The sequence below is a fragment of the Pistacia vera genome, unplaced genomic scaffold, assembly GCF_008641045.1.
Source record: "Pistacia vera cultivar Batoury unplaced genomic scaffold, PisVer_v2 Contig40, whole genome shotgun sequence".
NCBI classification, from domain to species: domain Eukaryota; kingdom Viridiplantae; phylum Streptophyta; class Magnoliopsida; order Sapindales; family Anacardiaceae; genus Pistacia; species Pistacia vera.
In genome coordinates, this window is record NW_022196224.1 from 2,764,666 (window position 1) to 2,784,772 (window position 20,107).

At 36.8% G+C, this 20,107-nt stretch overlaps 3 protein-coding genes across 3 annotated transcripts; 1 reads left to right on the top strand and 2 right to left on the bottom strand.

Moving 5' to 3' along the window:
• Positions 1-904: 904 nt before the first annotated feature.
• Positions 905-3,337, top strand: LOC116141720 (putative pentatricopeptide repeat-containing protein At1g69350, mitochondrial). Its single transcript, XM_031427203.1, has one exon. It carries the CDS (start codon positions 994-996, stop codon positions 3,256-3,258), a length of 2,265 nt encoding a protein of 754 aa, XP_031283063.1. The 5' UTR covers positions 905-993; the 3' UTR covers positions 3,259-3,337.
• A 1,632-nt stretch (positions 3,338-4,969) lies between these two features.
• Positions 4,970-7,060, bottom strand: LOC116141667 (pentatricopeptide repeat-containing protein At2g03380, mitochondrial). Its single transcript, XM_031427148.1, has one exon. It carries the CDS (start codon positions 7,058-7,060, stop codon positions 4,970-4,972), a length of 2,091 nt encoding a protein of 696 aa, XP_031283008.1.
• Positions 7,061-12,825: 5,765 nt separating this feature from the next.
• Positions 12,826-18,781, bottom strand: LOC116141638. The gene is made up of 4 exons (XM_031427121.1): positions 18,413-18,781; positions 16,714-16,949; positions 15,703-16,519; positions 12,826-15,306 (listed from the first exon to the last, which is right to left on the bottom strand). The coding sequence occupies exons 2-4, from the start codon at positions 16,945-16,947 to the stop codon at positions 13,100-13,102; spliced, it is 3,258 nt and encodes a 1,085-aa protein (XP_031282981.1). The 5' UTR covers positions 16,948-16,949; positions 18,413-18,781; the 3' UTR covers positions 12,826-13,099.
• Positions 18,782-20,107: the final 1,326 nt, after the last annotated feature.

The window sequence follows — 20,107 nt, forward strand, 5'->3', positions numbered from 1 at the left end:
AGAAATTAATAAAAATAAATATGTTTAATAATTCTTAATTTTAATTTTTAAGTTTATATTTGTAATTTATAATTATAAGTAATAAAAATGTTAAAATTTAATTAATATTTTCATGTTTTATTATTTTATTATATTTAGTAATAATTATATTTTTTTTAATTAATATAAATATAAAATATCACTAAATATAATATAAAAAATATTTTTACAAAACATGGGAGGCGATACATACTACGGCCCAAGATATGGCAGGATATATAATAGGTTGTACTGTAAGCCTTCAAATTTGGTGGACCGACAGGGCACAAATTTTTGCAGGCCTTCGCATGGCACGGTCCGCTGCCAGTCCTAATCCCAACCAAGCAGCTGCGTGAGAAGTACAACAGGCCTCGTCGTGAAGTGCCCGTGGATCCAGAAGATGAGGAGCCTAAGTGAACGATGCTTGTGAGCTTTAAAGGACCAGAGCGCAAAAGCACACGATTCTAAGTATTGTTTTCAATTTTCATTCGGAGTAGTCATTCACAGTACCTTTTGGTTTGTATATGATACTGATTCTTGTATATCCTATATCTTCCTCTCTATTTTTATTTTTTTCTTGGGGAGGATGGAGCCTCTTGTAAACTTGAGATGGGTAAAACCAAGTAGGAAAAGTTCATTTATTATAATGAGGATGAAGTGCCTGAAATTTGCTCGCCGAAATCTATAATTTATTTTGTAATGCAGCAAATCATTTTTATGAAATCTAGAGTCCTGGCCAGAATTTTAAGGAGCCAATAGAATGTTTTTCAAATATATAAATAAAAACAGAACAACAAAACAACAATATTTCGGTTAACGGATCTGAATTTTGTAAATCGGCATTGCCAATTCGAAGTCTGTAATAGAAGCCAGTTTCAAAGTTCGATCATAAATAATATCATTCTGAAATCTTCAAAGCTTTGTCTTCTCTAAACAGGCTCCGAATACCGACTTTGGTGACCACAAACAAAACTAATGACCCTTTACTTGCCCTTGTTCAGGTCATGCACTACCTTAAGAACTCTAACTCAACTCCATGCCCACCTTTTGGTCACTGGCCTTCACAGTGACCCACCTGCCTCCAGTAGGCTTATTGAGTCCTATGCCCGAATGGGTACCCTTCAATCTTCAAGACTTGTCTTTGAAACCTTCACAAAACCTGATTCTTTCATGTGGGCTGTACTCATCAAGTGTTATGTGTGGAACAATCTCTTTGAAGAAGCCATTTCACTCTACCATAAAATGATATGCAACCACGGCCCTATTAGTAACTTCATATATCCATCGGTTTTGAGAGCTTGTTCTGGTTCTGGTGATCTGGTTATTGGTGGAAAGGTTCATGGAAGGATAATCAAGTGTGGATTTGATAATGATGATGTTGTTGAGACTTCACTTGTTTGTTTGTACGGTGAAATAGGCTGTTTAGACGATGCAAGGAAAGTGTTTGATAAAATGTCTGTGAAAGATGTGGTTTCGTGGAGTTCCATTATTAAGTGTTGTGTTAATAATGGGAAGGTTGATGAAGGACTCGAGATACTTCGTCTAATGATCATTGAAGGTCTTCAGCCGGATTATGTGACGATGCTTAGTGTGGCTGAGGCCTGTGGCGAATTGTGTTTTCTGAGACTAGCGAGTTCTGTTCATGGTCACGTATTGCGGAGGAAGATTAAGATTGATGGACCATTGGGTAATTCTCTTATTGTAATGTATAGTAAATGTAATGATTTGTCAAGTGCTGAGAAGGTTTTTTTCACGTTGAAGAAAAGGTGTACTACTTCATGGACAGCAATGATTTCTTGCTACAACAGAAGTGGTTATTTTCGAAAAGCTTTAGATGTTTTTGTTAGGATGCTTGAGGTTAGAGCGGAACCCAATTCAGTAACCTTGTTATCTATCTTAGGTTCATGTGCAGGGTTAGCCTGGCTTAGAGAAGGGAAGTCGGTTCATTGTCATATTATTAGAAAAGATATGGAATCCGAGTCTGATTGTTTGGGGCCAGCATTGATTGACTTTTATGCTGCATGTGGTGAATTGATAAAATGTGAGAAGGTTCTTCGTATACTTGGAGAAGGGAATATCATATCGTGGAATAAGCTCATGTCAGAATATGCTCATAAAAGATTGTTGAAGGAAGCATTAGCAGTCTTTGCCCAGATGCAGGCACAGGGTCTAATGCCAGACTCATTTAGTTTGGCAAGTTCTCTGTCCGCTTGTGGAAATGTGGGTTTTTTGCAGCTTGGGCTTCAGATACATGGTTTCATCATTAAAAGAGAATTTTCAGATGAATTTGTCCAGAATTCACTGATTGATATGTACTCCAAATGTGGTCTTGTGAATTTAGCATGCACAGTATTTTATGGGATCCAACAGAAAAGCGTTGTAACGTGGAATTCTATGATTTGTGGATTCTCCCAAAATGGCTTTTCAGTTGAAGCAATCAATCTTTTTCGTCAAATGTACTTGAACAGTCTTCAGATGGATGAAGTGACCTTCTTAGGTGTACTTCAAGCTTGCTCCAATTTGGGTCATCTTAAAAAGGGAAAATGGGTTCATCAGATGCTCATTTGCTATGGCATAAGGAAGGATATTTATATTGATACAGCACTAACTGACATGTATGCAAAGTCTGGAGACCTTCAAACGGCTCAAAGAGTCTTCAATAGCATGTCGGAGAGGAATGTGGTATCCTGGAGTGCCATGATCGCGGGTTATGGAATGCATGGTCAGCTAAGGGCGGCCATCTCACTCTTCAAGCAAATGCTAGAATCCGGAATAAAACCCAATGAAGTTACCTTCATGAACATTTTATGGGCTTGCAGTCATTCAGGTTCTGTGGAAGAAGGGAAGGTATATTTTAACGCAATGAGGGATTTTGGAGTTGAGCCAGATTCAGAACACTATGATTGCATGGTTGACCTTCTAAGCCGCACTGGTTATATCGACGAAGCATATCAAATGATCCACTCGATGCCATTCCCTGCTGACGCTAGCATTTGGAGTGCTCTTCTTAACGGGTGCAGAATCCACAAAAGAACAGATATGATTAACATCATTGAAAAAGACCTTTCAGATATTAGTACAAGCGATCCTGGATACTATACTATATTATCTAATATATATGCCGAAGAAGGAAACTGGAATAAATTTGGGAAGGTGAGATCAGTTATGGATGGTTATGATCTACGGAAGGTCCCTGGATACAGTAGGATTGAGCTTGATACTGAGAATTCATTGGTTTAGAGGTGGTAATTTATTTCAGAGACCAAGGAAATGTACAGAATTTTGGCAACTTGAAAATTTTAATACACCAAAAGAAAAGGTTTGGTGGCTGACAATAGTGTATCTCCCACAGAAAGAAACAGTCACTTACAGCTGCAAGCTGGCGATTGCTTTGGGAAAGACCAATAGCAGTAATCTCTCCCCTTTCTTCTTTCTTCTTTCTTCTGATTAGTCATTCTTTCCCAGGAATCGTCCAAAATCATAGGTAGAGTGGTTGTCACAGAGAGTTTTGACTCGGTTTCATCATTTTATGAATGGTATGTTGAGGTTATGGAAGCACCCCTGGTTACTCCCAAGTCTCCATCAAAGCAACGATGACAGAAGACAGATTAGGTCGGTCTTATTCTGATGTACAGTACTTTCATTTGTACTATGGTATTTACATAGACCTAGACAGGGATGACTAAATATATTCTGACATTTGTAAGTGAAAATTACGTGCAAGGATAGAGTAGCTGGATGTGTAGCATTTCTCTGCTGCTGGAAAGAGTTTTATGCTGTTGCTTCCCACTCGAGACAAGCAAAACGTACTGAGAAGTCCGTGATTTCTGATTCCTAATTAATTGACAAAACTGTCACTGACGTACCCCATGTATCATTCATGCTTTGTGTTCCTATTGAAAGAAAAACAGTGAACTCTAATCAAAGATATATATATAAAGTTAAGAATTAAATAAATGCGACCAAATCAATGCACAAAGATACAAGAGCATATCTCAAAAGAAGACAAAAAATCTCAATCAAAATATGGAAAACATTCACAAAAACCGCAAATGACACAAAAAGAGCACACAAGTTCCTCTCAAAAATTTAGTCAGGTAAATATCATATCAAACGAAACTGAATTGAGATTTCATACTTGGGCGTTAAACCCTAAACTTTGGCTTGTACTAAATCACATATAACCAACACAATCTCTCTACGAAAGCTGCAATGTTGATGGAATACACGATTATTCCGTTCATACCACAGAAAAGAGAGATCCCTTCTATTGTAAGTTGAAGGAGCACAATTTGATGGCAAGCATAATTAAAACTTTAATGGTTAGTTTGGTTTAGGATGATTATCAGTTGTTGTTGTGCATACCACAGATGCTGGTGTGCATGAATCCGTTATCTTTACACAGTCACAGGCACATTCGTCGAGAACGCCAGCATTGGTCCAATGAAAGTTCATAGCAGAACAAACTTGTTGAAAGTTGAAACATTCCATAACAAATTCCCTTCAATAATCTTCTATAGTGTTAGTGACTGTAAGCTTTACAGCTTTGAATCGCTTTAATAGCTGTTGGAGATCCCACATCGACTATGCACACTCAAGCCAATGAGTTTATAAGAGTGGACAATCCTCCCACTTAATAAGGCCTTTTGGGTGAGGAGTTGGGCCCAACTCTAACAACTGGTATCAGAGTCAGCGCCATTTGAGCTAAGTGATTCACCAGCGGTGAGCTACCAAACTATCTCCATTCATAAGCAAATGGACCATATGGGCTGGACCGTGAGGGGGAGTGTTGGAGATCCCACATCGACTAGGCACGCTCAAGCTAATGGGTTTATAAGAGTGGGCAATCCTCCCACTCAATAAGGTCTTTTGGGTGAGGAGTTAGGCCCAACTCCAACAATAGCTACACCTAATTAACTCCAGCTTGGTGAGTAAGATCTATTGAACCCAACTAAGCAACAGATGCCACCCTAGAACATGACAAATCATCAGCAACATCCAAATCCACTTGGCTACACCCAGGGGACTTGCTCAAACCTCTCAGCCTCATCAACTCTCTCACTTGATTAACTTGACTCCATCTTCCATCAGAAGCATACAGGTTAGACATGAGCACATAATAACAAGCTTTATCAGGATGCAACTGTAGCATTCTCCTAATCACCACCTCCCCAAGATCAAACCTTGAATACATTCCACATCCATGTAGGAATGCTCCAAACAAACTAACATCAGGTTGAACAGGCATATTCTCTATAAAGTCCAAGGCCTCTTCCAGCCTGCCAGCACGAGCCAATAGATCAACCATACACGTATAATGCTTCATGGAAGGCACAAAGTTGAAGTCCTGGCACATTGAATAGAAATACTGCCAGCCCTCCCCAACCATCCCTGTATGACTACAGGCAGACAAAATTGTTGTGAAGATTACTTCGTTAGGCTGCACTTCATCCTTCAACATATCACTGAAAAGTGCAAGGGACCCACTACCATCCCCTTGCATTCCATAGCCACCAATCATTGCACTCCATGTTACAGTGTTTTTCTCTCCCATGTCATCAAAAACCATACGAGCAGATTCAGCATCTCCACATTTGGCATAGAAGTTCAATAAGGCAGTGCCAACATAGACATTTGATGATAGTAGGCCCTCTTTTATGGTGAATGCATGAAGAGAAGAACCAACTTGGAAAGTACCAAGTGAAGCACAAGCTGAGAAGATGACCACCAATGTGACTGCATCAGGTGTGATAGAATCTGATCTCATTCTATGCAACAATTCAAGTGGTTCATATGAATACCCATTTTGGGAATACCCAGATATGATTGAATTCCAGGCAATTACATTCTTGTCCGAAACTGTCTCAAATATGTAACGAGCATCTTCAATCATGTGGCACTTGGCATACATGTCTATTAGAGCATTGAACACTGTTGGATCCTCAAATCCAAGTTTAATCCCAAGACCATGTAATGTCTTTCCCAGATTCAAATTCCCCAGCTGTGCACATGCTGAAAGTAAACTTGTAATGGTAACACAATTGGGAAAAACTCCAACCCATTTCGCATCTGTAAACACTTTTAAAGCCTCGTCAGGATAGCCTCTTTGAGTATATCCAACAATCATTGCTGTCCACGATACAAAATCAATAGTGGAAAGTCCATCAAAAACCGATCTAGCATCTCTAATGTCCCCACACTTCACATACATATCTAAAAGAGCCGTCACCAAGATAGAATTAAGTTCAACACCAATCTTGATCACATGCCCATGAATCCACTTCCCCTGATGCAAAAACCCTAACTTTGTGCACGCGGTAACTAAGCTCCCTAATGTAAATTGATTGCCTTCAATAAATACTTCCCTCATCTGATTAAACAAAATCAATCCTTCCCGTGCACGGTCATTCTGTACATACCCCACAATCATTGAAGTCCATGAAACCACATTTTTATCGACTGTTTCATCAAACACTTGACGAGAAAAATCAATTTCTCCACACTTAGCGTACATGTCGACAAGACCCGTCAACACAAAATCATCAGGACTTCCTGCCTTAACAACTTCACAATGCACCTTCCTCCCTTGATCAATATCTCGCAATTCACTACACGCCTTTAACACTATCGAAAACACAACATTATCATGCTCTTTGACGCATTTTCTCATACTATTATAAAACTCCACAATCTCTTTGTACAAATCATTCAAAAAGTACCATCTCATCATCACTTTAAAAGAATAAAGATCTGGGTCTCGCATTCGATCAAACACCAGACGAGCATACTTGACATGGCCGAAAGAACCATACATGCTAACCAGTTTAGTGTTACATTTAACGTCATCAGCTAAGCCGTCTACAATAAGCAGAGCATGCATTCTTTTCAGAGAAAAGATGTTTTTGCAGATGCCCAGAAGAGAAAAAAGGGGAATTGAAGCAACGGTTTGATGTGGGTCTAGACGTGGAGTTGAGTAAGATAGAAATTTGAGTTGAAGAAAGGGTTTTCTGGAGCGATGTAGGAAAGAGACGAGTTTCATCATTTCTTGTTGGAGTTGTTTTATGTGTCGTTGAAGAGTTGCACTCTCACTCCCTCCGCATGTTGGCAGGCAAACTGATACTGAGAAACAAAAAGATCAATTTCGTTCTATATTTTCTGAGTCAGCGTCAGTGTCACTTTTATATGGAAGCCCAACCATACCATATGGTCCATACCATGTCAATTGTTTTCCTTTGACCAAGAATGTTGTATTAACAAAGAGTTCATTACAATTTTCTCCCTTCCGATGCTGTTGGCATTTTATCAGGTTTCCGTAATTAATTTAGGAAAATGATAGAGTTACCGAAAAGTGTATACCGAAATTGTGCACCGAATGACGTGGTAAAATCCTGACCGTTGATTAATATTAACTTATAATGAATCAACGGTCAGGATTTTGCCACGTCATTCGGTGCACACCCGTCGGTAACTGTAGCATTACTCATTAATTTAAGGAATTGAGTGTAAAATTTGTTTATGATAAGAGTTTTATTTCGGATCCTAAAGGGAAAATTGATATTTAGAATTGGTTTAATCTATTTTAACACAAATTCATAGTTAGGGTTTGTTGTATCAAAAATACACACTGATATCAGCACCACCAAACAGAATTCAGCAAGCACTTAAAGATAAAGCGGTATTAACTGTCATCAACCCAAACCATCTCTAAGAAATATTTTATATAAACCCTATCCCACTTTAAGAAAATGATTAAGGAGTGATCCTCACATGTCATGACAACTTGCACCTCTCTTCATGAAAAAGAGACTGGTTGGGCATATGAGAGCTAGGCAAACATTGATTCTCTGTAAACAAAACATTTTCTCTAATGGACGTAGGATTCGCTTTAAGCATCCAAACCACTTTAAAAATCATCTTCCATTTACTTCATTGTATTTTTCATTCATGTGTAATTTCTAAGCCATCTTAACACTTTGCACGTGTGAATCGCTGCTGTCAAAATCAAGCATCAACGGTTTGGCGCTAGAAGAAGTGCATGATTCACATCAACTCTCCATGTTTTTCCAACAAGCCTCAAAATCTTCACATCATCTAATGTGGAGACCTGAGCAAGATAAAGGATGAATCTAGCGATGTGATAAACACAAGAGTTGTAGCCCTTCGAGTTAGCTTTTCAATGGTCTAAGAATCATCTTACTACGAGGTTTAAAACTCAAGTTTTCGTCAAAATACTGAAGCATGTTCTAGATTAGAGCTCTCGGATCGCATGTAAGATTGCAGATCGCACGCATTAGAGCTCTCTAGTCACGCGTTTAGATTGCAGATCGCATGCTCAAATCACTCTAATCTTCAGCTTTAGATCGCTCTGATCTTCAACTTCAAATCACTGATCTTTAGCTTTAAATCGTGTGGTCAGATCAAAGATCACACACTCAGATCGCTCAAATCTTCAGCTTCAGATTGTTGATTTTTAGCTTCAAATCGCGTGGTTAGATCTAAGATTACACGCTCAAATCGCTCTGATCTTCAGCTTCAAATCACGTGGTCAGATCGAAGATCACTATGATCTTCAGCTTCAAATCGCTCTAATCTTCAGCTTCAGATCGCATGGCCAGATCGCAAATCACACACGTCAGAGCTCTTAGATCAGATTGAAGATCGCACACTCAGATCGCTCTGATCTTCAGCTTCAAATCGTTGATCTTTAGCTTCAGATCGCGTGGCCAGATCGCAAATCGCACGTGTCAGAGCTCTCAGATCGAGTGGCCAGATCGCACGCTCAGATCATCCAAATCGCGCGTTCAAGATCGTTGAGATCACGCGTTCAGATCATCTAGATCATGCTGCCGAGTGCTGATAGATCAAGCTTCGCGCTTTCTGATCGAACTTCTTCTGTTCTCAGATCAAGTGTTTCGCGCTTTTTGATCAAACTTCTTCTGTTCTCAGATCAACCTTTGCGCTTTCTGATCGAACTTCTTATGTTCTCATATCAAGCTTCACGCTCTCTGATCGAACTCTTTCTATTTTCTTATTAAACTCCTTAAACTCTTAGATCACAAAAAGTCTCGAATTCTGAGATCGAGCTCCATATGATCTCAGATCAAGCTCTTTATGCTCTTAGATCGAGCTTCTTATGTTTTATGATTGAGCTTATAAACTCGCTCATTTGCTTGAGATCGCACGTTACGGATCATTCAGATCGCATGCCTCAAGCTCTCAGGTTAAGCCCCTATCAAATCGTTATCAGCTCTTAGCTCTAAGATTGCGAACAGCCTCAGATCATGTTCTCAGCTCTCAGATCGCGATTAGTTCTTAGTTCTCAAATCACGATCAGCTCTTAGCTCTCAAATCACGATCAGCTCTTAGCTCTTAGCTCTCAAATCGCGATCAGCTCTGAGATTGCGAACAGCCTCAGGTCGTATTCTTAGTTCTCAAATTGCTATCAGTTCTCAGTTATCAGATCGCGACCAGCTACCAACATTAGAAAAAACGCGTAGAAAACTGAAAACAGCCCCGAAATATGCCAAAATGATGGATTTTGGCCCCGAAAATGGTCCCAACCAGGTTCCCTTACTACCACGATGTAGAGCTCAAAACAAGATTTTCATGGATATCTTACGAGCTCCAAAATTCCTCCCGGATCAAAAGTTATGGTTGTTTTAAGTTGGCTTGTCCGTTTAAGGCCTCTAAGTCGTGTGTTTGGGCTTCTGGCATCGGCTCTCTTCAGGAATTCATCTTCTAGAAATTTTATGTCAATTATCAGATCGCGCTCAGCTTCGGATCGCCCCAGGCGCTCAGATCGCAGTCCTAGCTCTCAGCACCCGATTATGCCAGGCATAGTTCGAGCTCTTCAGTTCAAGATTGTAGCCTATAATGCCACAGCCATTTAGATCTAAGACATGAGTTTTTGGAGTACATAATAAAACTTGGGGAGTTCTGTTGCGCCAAAAATACACACTGATGTTAGCACCACCAATCAGAGTTCAACAAGCACTTAAAGATAAGGTGGTGTTAGCTATCATCATCCCAAACCGCCTCCAAGATATATTTTTATATCAACCCTATCCCATTTTAAGACAAGGATTAAGGAGTGGTCCCCACGTATTATAACAACTTGCAAAAGCACTCATTACATTGACCTCAAAGATGTATAAATGTGCACTTCTCTTCATGAAAAAATGGGTTGGTTGGGTATATGAGAGCTAGGCAAACATTTGAGCTTTATTATTTTTTTCTCTGTAAACAAAGCATTTTCTCTATTTTTGTATGCTTTACAAGCAATATCAGAAAAAAAGTCAGAGAATAATAAAATAACAGTGGATGTAGATTCTCTTTAAGCATCTGAACCACTTTAAAAATAATCTTCCATTTACTTCATTGCATTTTTTATTCACATGTAATTTCTAAGTCAGCTTAGCACTTTGCACGTGTGAATAGTTGGTGTAAAAATCAAGCATCAACAGAGTTAGTTAATTTTCAATACCAACTAAGCAATTTTCATAAATCTGTATTATGGAGTATAAATTTTATGAATTTATAAGAATCATGGCATGGAGAATAGTATAGGTCCAAGTTGAATAAAACCAGTTGGACCATGACATGAAGATGTCATGTTACCTTCAATTTGATATATATATCCATGTTCACTAAGTTGTTTATTTATTTATTTATTTATTTTGGTAACCGGGTTATTTAGGCCAATTTGCGCGTACCTCAACTAATTATCGAGATCCATTGAACACCTCATAAGCCCAATCACAATGTGATGGGTGGCCCCAAAGTTTGAACCCAAGAACTCAATAAAGGAAGCAAACTTTATTGACCGCTAAGTCAAGCCTTGGGGTTATGAGATGTTTATTTTGATTACTACATTAGTTTTATTTTCTTTTACGTTTTCTCTAAGAATTGATGAGAGAAGATAAATTAAAGGTTATAATTATAAATGTTAACAAGTTTCCACTAGTCATGTACTAATCAAATTCAAGATAGTATTGTTTTATTATTTTGAGTAATATTTTTGAAAGAAATTGAGTTGTGTTGTTATTACGAGAATAAGATTTGAATTTGAAAATGTGTTTGGAAAAATTATTTTTTAATCCCCTATATTTGTTAATTTAGTTAAACACCCTCTACAATAAAAGTTTTAAAATTAACAAAAACATCTCCACCCACCCATTAATTGCTGGCAGTCGACCACTAGCTGTCGGGAATATGTGGATAGGTAGGGTTATTTTTATCAATTTATAAACTTTCATTGTTTGGGGTGTTTAGTTAAGTTAACAAACTTAAGGGGTTAAAAAAATCTAAATATTCTAAGTTGAATAGAATTGAATTAGATTTTGAAAGTAATGAAACAAACATATATTTTGAATACGATAAGATATAAATAATAAAACAAACACAACCATAATAATAAAGAAAAGATATCACCCAACATTTGCACTGCATCTACTCTAATTAAAAATGTTATAATAATTTATAGTATTCAACAAATATAATTTTAGTAAATATTAAATAAATGATAGTGTGTGATAATTAAAATACAGTCTAAGTAATTAGATGAAGAGATTAATTAAATTATTTGAAAAATGTAGTTAATTGGTTGATTAGTAATAGAGTGGTGGTGGTATCAGCATCCATTTGGAAATGGTTCCCAGAAGAATAAAGAAAAAATAAAAATAAAAAGGTGTATAATATTTTAAGTGGAAAGTAGATATGCATAAATAAAGGAGGGAGGGAGGGAGGGAGAAAAGTGGAAATAAAGAAAAAAAGGACAAGAAGGGTATTTTGTTTAAAATTTGATTGGGTAGTTGAATCAGTATCTGAATCTATTTGGTAATGAGTAGGACCAGACCTTCATTCACCGACACACTTCTGCTTCTCTAAATTACAAAACTTAGATCTTCTTCTTCTTTTTCTGTTCCCACCCACGCTCCTTCCTGCGCGTGTTCCACTTCCCTTCTTATTTTTCTCTCTCACTATGTCACATTATCTCATACTAGTAAAATTAGTAAGAAATTTCAACAAGTATTATATATATATATATATAAAGTAAAATTATATCAGTTTATTTAAAATTATTATCTGAAAATGTGATATTAATTCATGATACAGTACTATAATCTCAATATATGCTTCTTTTTAAAATTCAAATGTTATACTTTATTAAAGCAAGTTAAATGAAAGCTAAATCTGATTTATAATTCTTTTATTTTATTTTTTTTCTCATTATTAGAGTGCCTTTCAGATTCCTTGTTTTTATTGTTTCAACTTTTCATTGAAAGTGAATATTAGGATTGTCAGTGTAATTAAAGAAAGGAAAGGACAGGTGGGACAAAGAGTTTGCCATATTTCTTAACACTAAAACGAACAAACAACATAATTATGCTTACATTACATGTGCCCTCTTTTGCCTGTGTTATGTACACACTTGGACCCACGCAAATTATAGGTTTTCAGGTTTCAGCCGCTTGATCATTTATTACTAGGAAAATCATCTGCAGTAGTACTTTGTCATTCATCCCTGGTAAATCTAACATTTGAATTTATTAGTAATCAAAAGATTGGATAACATCTGTTAATATATGCTACTTTGTTTGGATTGGAGAACGTTCACATCAATTGCATATTTTGAAGAAGAAGAAGATTAATGTTTCCATAAGCTTCAAATTTCACCTCCTTCACATTAATTAACGTTAGAGGTATGGTGCTATTATACATTCAAATTGGTACTCAATCTCTGTCTTTTATATATTAACAGGGTCCCCTTGGCCTTGGACCAAGTGGTCGACCAGAAACAGCTAATACTATGAACAAATTACTTCTAAATCAGAGATCATTCCTAAAAAAACAAAGTTGGTATATATCCCTGAAGAAATCATGCAACATTATTTATGAATAATACAAAGTTGGTAACCATCCAAAGACAAGATAATTAAGGGAACCCAAATTATGGGCTATGAAATGTACAAAGACAATCCCCATGCCTCACAATAACCTCACTCCCCAAAACCCATAGAAACAACTCCCTACTTCCCTCTATAAAATGCTCAACTACTAAAACAAAAGCCAACTTCCCATATTACGCCATCGGGAGAGGCAGATTACCTGCAGGGCATCTTTGCCGGCGAGGTCGTCTAGTTGTTTTCCCCCACCCTGTTAGGCTTCTATCGTCCAGTCCCACTTCAATATTAGTAAGTTGTGGCATCAATGGAGTGCAAGTGCCAGCTATCACAACAGGAGAGGGACTTACTACAGACCGCCGCCTCCCCCTTGCACACCCACTTCTAGTGGAGTTCCTTCTTGTCAATCCTGAGTGCCACGTGTGACCAGTTGCTCTCATCAGTCCTCCAAATGTCTGAAGGTCTTCTGTCACCTCATGCCTTGATAAAGAAGCAAGGCCTGGAAGGATGTCCCTTTGGAAGTCCCTCCGCTGCCTCCCTCTTCTTGCCTGGCCCTTTCGAGTCCGATTTGGTAATAAGGTGGTTCCTGCTTCTTCCACTTTGAAGTCTTCTGGAACCAGGGGCTTGGGCATGTAATCTTCTTCCTTTGTCTCTGTCAATTTCAATGTCATGGACTCAAAGTAATCAATTTCTTCCGATAACGATTCCTCATTAGTCTCGCCATCTCTGCCTCTCCAAACAGCATCCAACTTGCTTTCAAGATCATCTACACAAGATGAAACTATCTCAAGTATCTCCACAAACCAATTAAGAGGGTCCTTCACAGAAGCTTCAGATGAATTACAAGTGGCATCATCCAAATGATCATAAGGACCAGATGATGAGATGGAAACTATTGCCTCAGCCGCTCCTCTGACAAGTTCATCCTGCAACAGTTCAGTTTTTGGTTGCAGAAATTCTACAGGTGCTTCCTGTGACTTTTGTGGATTTTCTGCTCCATGCATGACATCGTCCTCAGTCTCAAGATCTATTGGGGCTTCCAAATCAATCCCTCCAGTCTTCACAGCAGTGCTCAGAACAGTTGGCATCAATGAAGCTTCATCCTCACTCACACATGAGTTCAGATCAATGTGATGTCTGAAACTGGCAACCTTCGCTTCTGGTTTCTTCTCTATGACCAGTTCATCATCAGCAATCTCTTGGCTCAAGTCAGCAACAGCAGTATCACAAGGCAAGTTAATATCAAGCACTCTATTTTTCCTATTATTTTCCACTTCAACTACAGATGGAGGAGGGATGCACACAGAAGGGGAGGTGAGAGATGAAGAATCATTCTTAGAAGTATGAGACTTTTCAAAAAGGGGAAACCCAAGAATTTTCCTATCACTCAAGAATTCACTTCTTTCAACCCTACTGGCCTCAATATTATTGGAATCTGAACCTGACTTCAAATTCTGAGTAAATATTTGGTTATTTCCAGGTTCATTTTTATTCACTGACTGATTCAAAGAAGGCCGCAAAAAACTCAAGTCCCCAACATTCAAATCCCTCTCAGAACCGGTCGCCTCATGCTTACAAGAGGACTTAGCTCTTAACCAAGGCAGCACGGCAAGATAGTCCTCATTCTTCCTTCCTCCATCTTTCAATTCAAGGCTTTGGCGGGGAACTGCCTCTTGTGAGCTGTTAGAAAGCACCACATTCAAGTTACCATCTTGTGCAGACTTCATATCCACGCTACTTGAACCTTTGTAGAACTTTGCAGAACCATGGTTGATGACACGCTCAGAGGCAACATTATTTTCATGGCCATAGTTCAGATGATTATAACTGACTGAAGGGGCTAGAACCATATGTTCCTTGGATCCTGATGAGGACCCATAGTAAAAACCATTCCGGTTAGGCAATTCACCTTCAACACTTGAGTTTGGTCTTGGATTGCTGTTAAGATTCCACCTGTCTCCAAAAATCCCATATGTCTGAGCAGCAGTCTGAGGACTCCTACTCAAGGTACCAGATGAATTCAAATATGGGTGTGTCTGGACTGACATTGACTTCTGGTTTAAGCTACCACAAGGCTTTTCCCAAGCTGAAACTGAGTGAGGCCAAGAGTTGAACAAATCAGAAGATGAAGCAACTGAATAGGAACTGGGTATATTAGAAGCTACACCAGATTCGGGATGGTTATTGTTGGAATGGTTTCTTTCAGAAATTTCAAAACCACGAATTGTCCTCTCTCTCCATGGATCCACCTTGGTTTGATCAGTTAGCAAAAAAACAGGAGGTTCATGAGCTTTGTTAAGTAGACCCTGTGTTGACTGGGAAGATATAGATGACTTCTCATATTGAAGACCTTGAGAAACAGACATCAGGTTACTTTTAGTGGGCCCTGAGAACAGCAACCACATAAAGACATCAGAACTAAACTGAACAATCTTAAAGGATATAAATGCAGAAAACTCAAGACAGACAAAGATCTCAGTAGATATTTTTCCAGATAAATGAAAGCCACGACAGCCTTCTAATGCACTTATTACATGGCATGACAGCGCATATGAGCTTGTCTGTAAGCGAAAGAAAAGAACAAAACAGAATTTTTTTTTCTTTTTGCCAACTATAAATTTATATATGATTGTCTTCCACTCCCATGGAACAAAATATCAAATAGCAATCTGGGTATGCATTTTATGTCCAAAGCAAAAAAAAAGTTGGGATGATGCTAAATCTGAATGATGACCAAAAAAATTGTTGGAACTTCAAGGAAAAAAGAGGGGGGGGGGGGTACCTGTTTCTATCACATTAGAAAACCAGCTTCTACCATTTTCAATCTCTATATATCTGTTGTTTGGGGTCCCATTATTGCTTACATGATGGGAGTTCAGAGAAAAATCCTTAGGCAAACCTTGAAGCTGTGGCATTGTTTTAGTAGACAGTTCATGACCTTTAATTTCCCCATTACAGGAGGCATGGCTCAGAAGATCAAAATAAGCAGAAGTATTTGTCTCTTCAACTGGAATAGGCTCATTTAAGTCAGCTAAACTGTTTGTGCTTCTTAAATATGAATCAGATCTTGAAGCATTTTGCTGGCAACCAGACTTCTCCCCATCACCAGCAAACAGCTTGACACCACTATTAGATGTGATTTTATGATTTCCATTGGGAAGATAACTCGAAGAGCCAGATATTGTTTCATCCCTGAACTGTTCCCCATCTTCAGTGTCGATGTATTCATCAGCTGGAAGTTGAAGATCAATCATCTTTCTCCTGACCTTCGTGGGTCTGGACTCCAGAAGCTCAACATCCTTTGAACTACCACCATTTTGGAAAGGTAAGGGAACAGCTTGTGTACAGCTTCCTTTCATGGAACTTAAAGGAGAATGAATGTCTTCAACACCTGAAATTGATGGTCTTGCAACAACAGAGTTCGCTAAAGGGAAGCTGGGGATATGCCATTTCCGAGCATCTTCAGATGTAATTTGCGAGGTCAAGGGGCTCGCCGAATATGATGTCTCGACAGGTATCCGATGCTTATGTTGTTCTTTCCTTTTTACTTCATCCATCAAGTCCCTTTGTATTTGGTATAACCGATGAAGTTCAAACACCTGGATGATGACAGAGAATTCAAATACATGCATATGTCAAGAAAGTAAAGCAAATACATAATCAGAAAAAGGGTCAAACTGACTTTGATTAAACCCTATCAGGGCAAGACCATTATACATTAAAATCACACCATGCATCCTATAGTCGTAATAAAAATCATATGATCAGGGAAAAATAGTGGGAATAGACATACCTGTTTCTTGAAAACGGCCTCGTGCTGAAGCATTGTCTGCCTAACTAAATTTTTTTCATACCCAGAATATGCCTCTGCAGCAGCCCTAGGCAAGAAACCACTGTAATACTGCCCATTTGTCAACGTTTTATCTCCATAATAAGATGGCCAGCTACAACTGTTAGATTCCTGATTAAGATCCCTCATTGGGTAATATCCTGGCAAATAGCTTTTACACTGGACTTTTGTTCCCATTCCTGCAATCAGTTAAGAAGTATTAACATGTCAAATATAACACAAATCAATAAAAGAAGTGCTTAAAATTAGTAGGCTATAAAATAATTAGCTTCTCCAAAAGAATTTAATTAGTAAAACTGCTCATTCTAATCTCCACGTGACTTGTTTTATGGAGAATAATCAAGAACTTGTGGGAAATAGCAAGTTTCCTTAAAGGATTTTAGTTATTCCTAATCATGCATTGTGTGCACACACACATCCAACATACCTAGTCTGTTGTAAGATAATGTTAGATACTTGCATTAACTAATGGCCCACACTTATGAATTCCCCACCATTAAAAACTCAATCAGGCCATGAATGGCAAGGCTTACTTTCATTTCATCTAGTTCATCAGGAACACAACTAGATCTGCTCGGCACCCTTGAAAGTATGAAAAATTATACTTATTAAATATGAAATGATATAATTTAGCTGACATGGAAAAATTATTATAACTTCATTAAAAACAAATTCAATGAAATGCAAGTCAGAGAACTAGCATTCATTTTCCTGTTGACCAGGGAAGTCACCAGCAATCCAAGCAACTATTCTGAAGTGGCACGACAGGCACAATGATTTCAAGAACCTTATGTTGTTGGGTGTATGGTTTGATGACAAGACATAAATCAAATCATATAAAAGGAGTCAGAAAAACCATAATATAACTTTCATTTGCTTAGAAGGGTATGGCCAGCAAGTGTGCCCAACAAGACCAAATTATATTCTATTATATATCGCTATTAGACCAAGGAATTCACACATCAGCAATCTCTTCACTTCCTTTGAAGCTAAAATGAACACAAGAATTGGTGTAGGAACATCTTGACCACTGCTATCAGAATCACACACATACAATTGGGAACTACTTGTAAACTATAACCTAGAACACCATTATATCCGCATATATCTTTACATGTCTAGAAATCCACATTAGAGACTGTATTTCACAGAATTGCAAACAAACTGGAAAATTAAGAAACCCAATTATCAAAAAGATCAATTCTACTTTATCAACGACTATATCAAGACAATTACCCCAAAAAAACGACTCTATCAAGACAAAACAAAAAAAAAAAACAAAAAAAAGATGTTAAATTGTTAACAAATGTTAATAGAACGGATCCTATGCAACTGCAATCTAAACCAATGACATGATAGCAAATATAAACAACCAAACTTTACCTTACTAAAAACTAAAATCACCCATCAAATCGAATTATCATCAAACCAATCCAGAAACCAAAAATAATAGAATTAACCAATTATATAAGATTAAAATAACAATAAGGTAAGTGTATTAAGCTGCAGTGATAGATAAATGCATAAACCCAAATCATCAGAAAAAAAAAATAATAATAAATAGTAAGTTATATATAGTGTTAAATTAATTGAAGTATAAAGTAAAATAAGAATAAAAAATAAAAATAAAAATAAAATTTACCTCAGACCCACATCCTCTAATCACCCCTCCTTGAAGAATCCACCATAGATTCAATGAATTGAGGAGAAACTCAACATGATGTAAAACAAATTGAGTCCAAAGTGAACACTATCAACCCAAGATAAAGCTGAAAAAACAATAATTATACAATAAACAAGAAAGTGGGTATTTTCTCAACACCATTGAAAAAGCTTAGATCGTCATCTAGGAGGAGATTTTGATCTGCTGGGCCACTCTCTCTCTCTCTCTCTCTTTCTCTCTTAACACAAAAAGAGTTAAAATTATTTTTAATTAAAATTTGTAGAGAGAGAGTGAGTTCTGTGTTTGTTTTTTAGAGAGAAAGAGAGAGATCCCAGATAAGAAATCTTCACACAAACAAACGACCTTCTAAGAACAGTGACATGAAATTTGTCAACATCCGGTCTCTTTTTATTCTCTGCTTTTTCTTCACTTCTCTCTTCTCTTTTTTTCCATTTATATATACATATTTTTTTTCTTGGTTTTTGAGATTTTATTTAGAAATGGGAATTTCTTGATTCTCTCCACCTTTCTTGCTTTTGGTATAGATATTATTAATCTACTAAAATTAAATATTCGAATATCTAGAAATATAAATATATTTTATTCGAAATTAGAAAAAATGTAAAAGGAGTTTGTTAGTGTTAATGAAGAGTAATTAATTTAGTGTTAAAAAAAGATTGTAGAAATTCCTAATCAAGTAGTGATTAATTGGTTAATCCAACAGAGCAGACAACAGTGGGACCCAAATGAAACTGTGGAAAGGATGAGGTTAAGGAGATAATAAATGACATCAAAAGTTGGAGATATTTACGAGATTAGGAATTGATACTTCTGGTTGATTTTGATTGGCTGATCCTCTGTGTTCTTAAACACACAGAAAAAATAAAAGTCTAATTGTTAGGACTGTACGTTTTTTCCTTAATAAAATATCATTATTATGTGACCAACACGTGGCTTCTTTTTGCTGCATATCCAGATCCCCCTAATCTTACTGTTACCGTTACTCTTACACTACCCCACACGTCAATTAGAATGTTTAAGTACTTCATTTCCTAATTTCAAATATAATTATTACATGAAAAATCTTTTCTTTTTCATTTTTTTAATTAAACTTATTTAAATTAATATAAGAATACTTTATTACAAACATAAATCCATATATATTTGGAATAATAATTTAATGAAGTTTGTTCAGAGCGGTGCATAAAATCTGGGTAGTCCTGTCACTCATAATAAAAATTTGACATGTCTGAGTTGTCACAAATTAAAGGGCTAATATACTATATCTACTCTAAGTTAATTACAAAAAACTCCCTTCAAGTTTAAGTATTTTTTTTTTTTTTTTTTTTTTTTGGTTTTTTTTTTTCTTTTTTTTTTTATTTTTACTTTTTTTTATTTTTTTTTTTTTTTTTTTTTTTTTTAAATTTTTATATTTATTTTTATTACTATTTTATTTTTATTTTTAATTTTTAATTTTATATTTTTAATTTTATATTATATATTTTTTTTTTTTTATCTTTTTGGGGTTAAGTTTAAGTTATATTTATACATAAATTTCTAAGAAAGTGTACAATATTTAGTGATAAAAGTAACTAAAGTTTACTTAAAATATGGGAATTATTGTCATTATGGATTAATCATAAGGTTATTATAATCCGCTATTAATGTTTAATT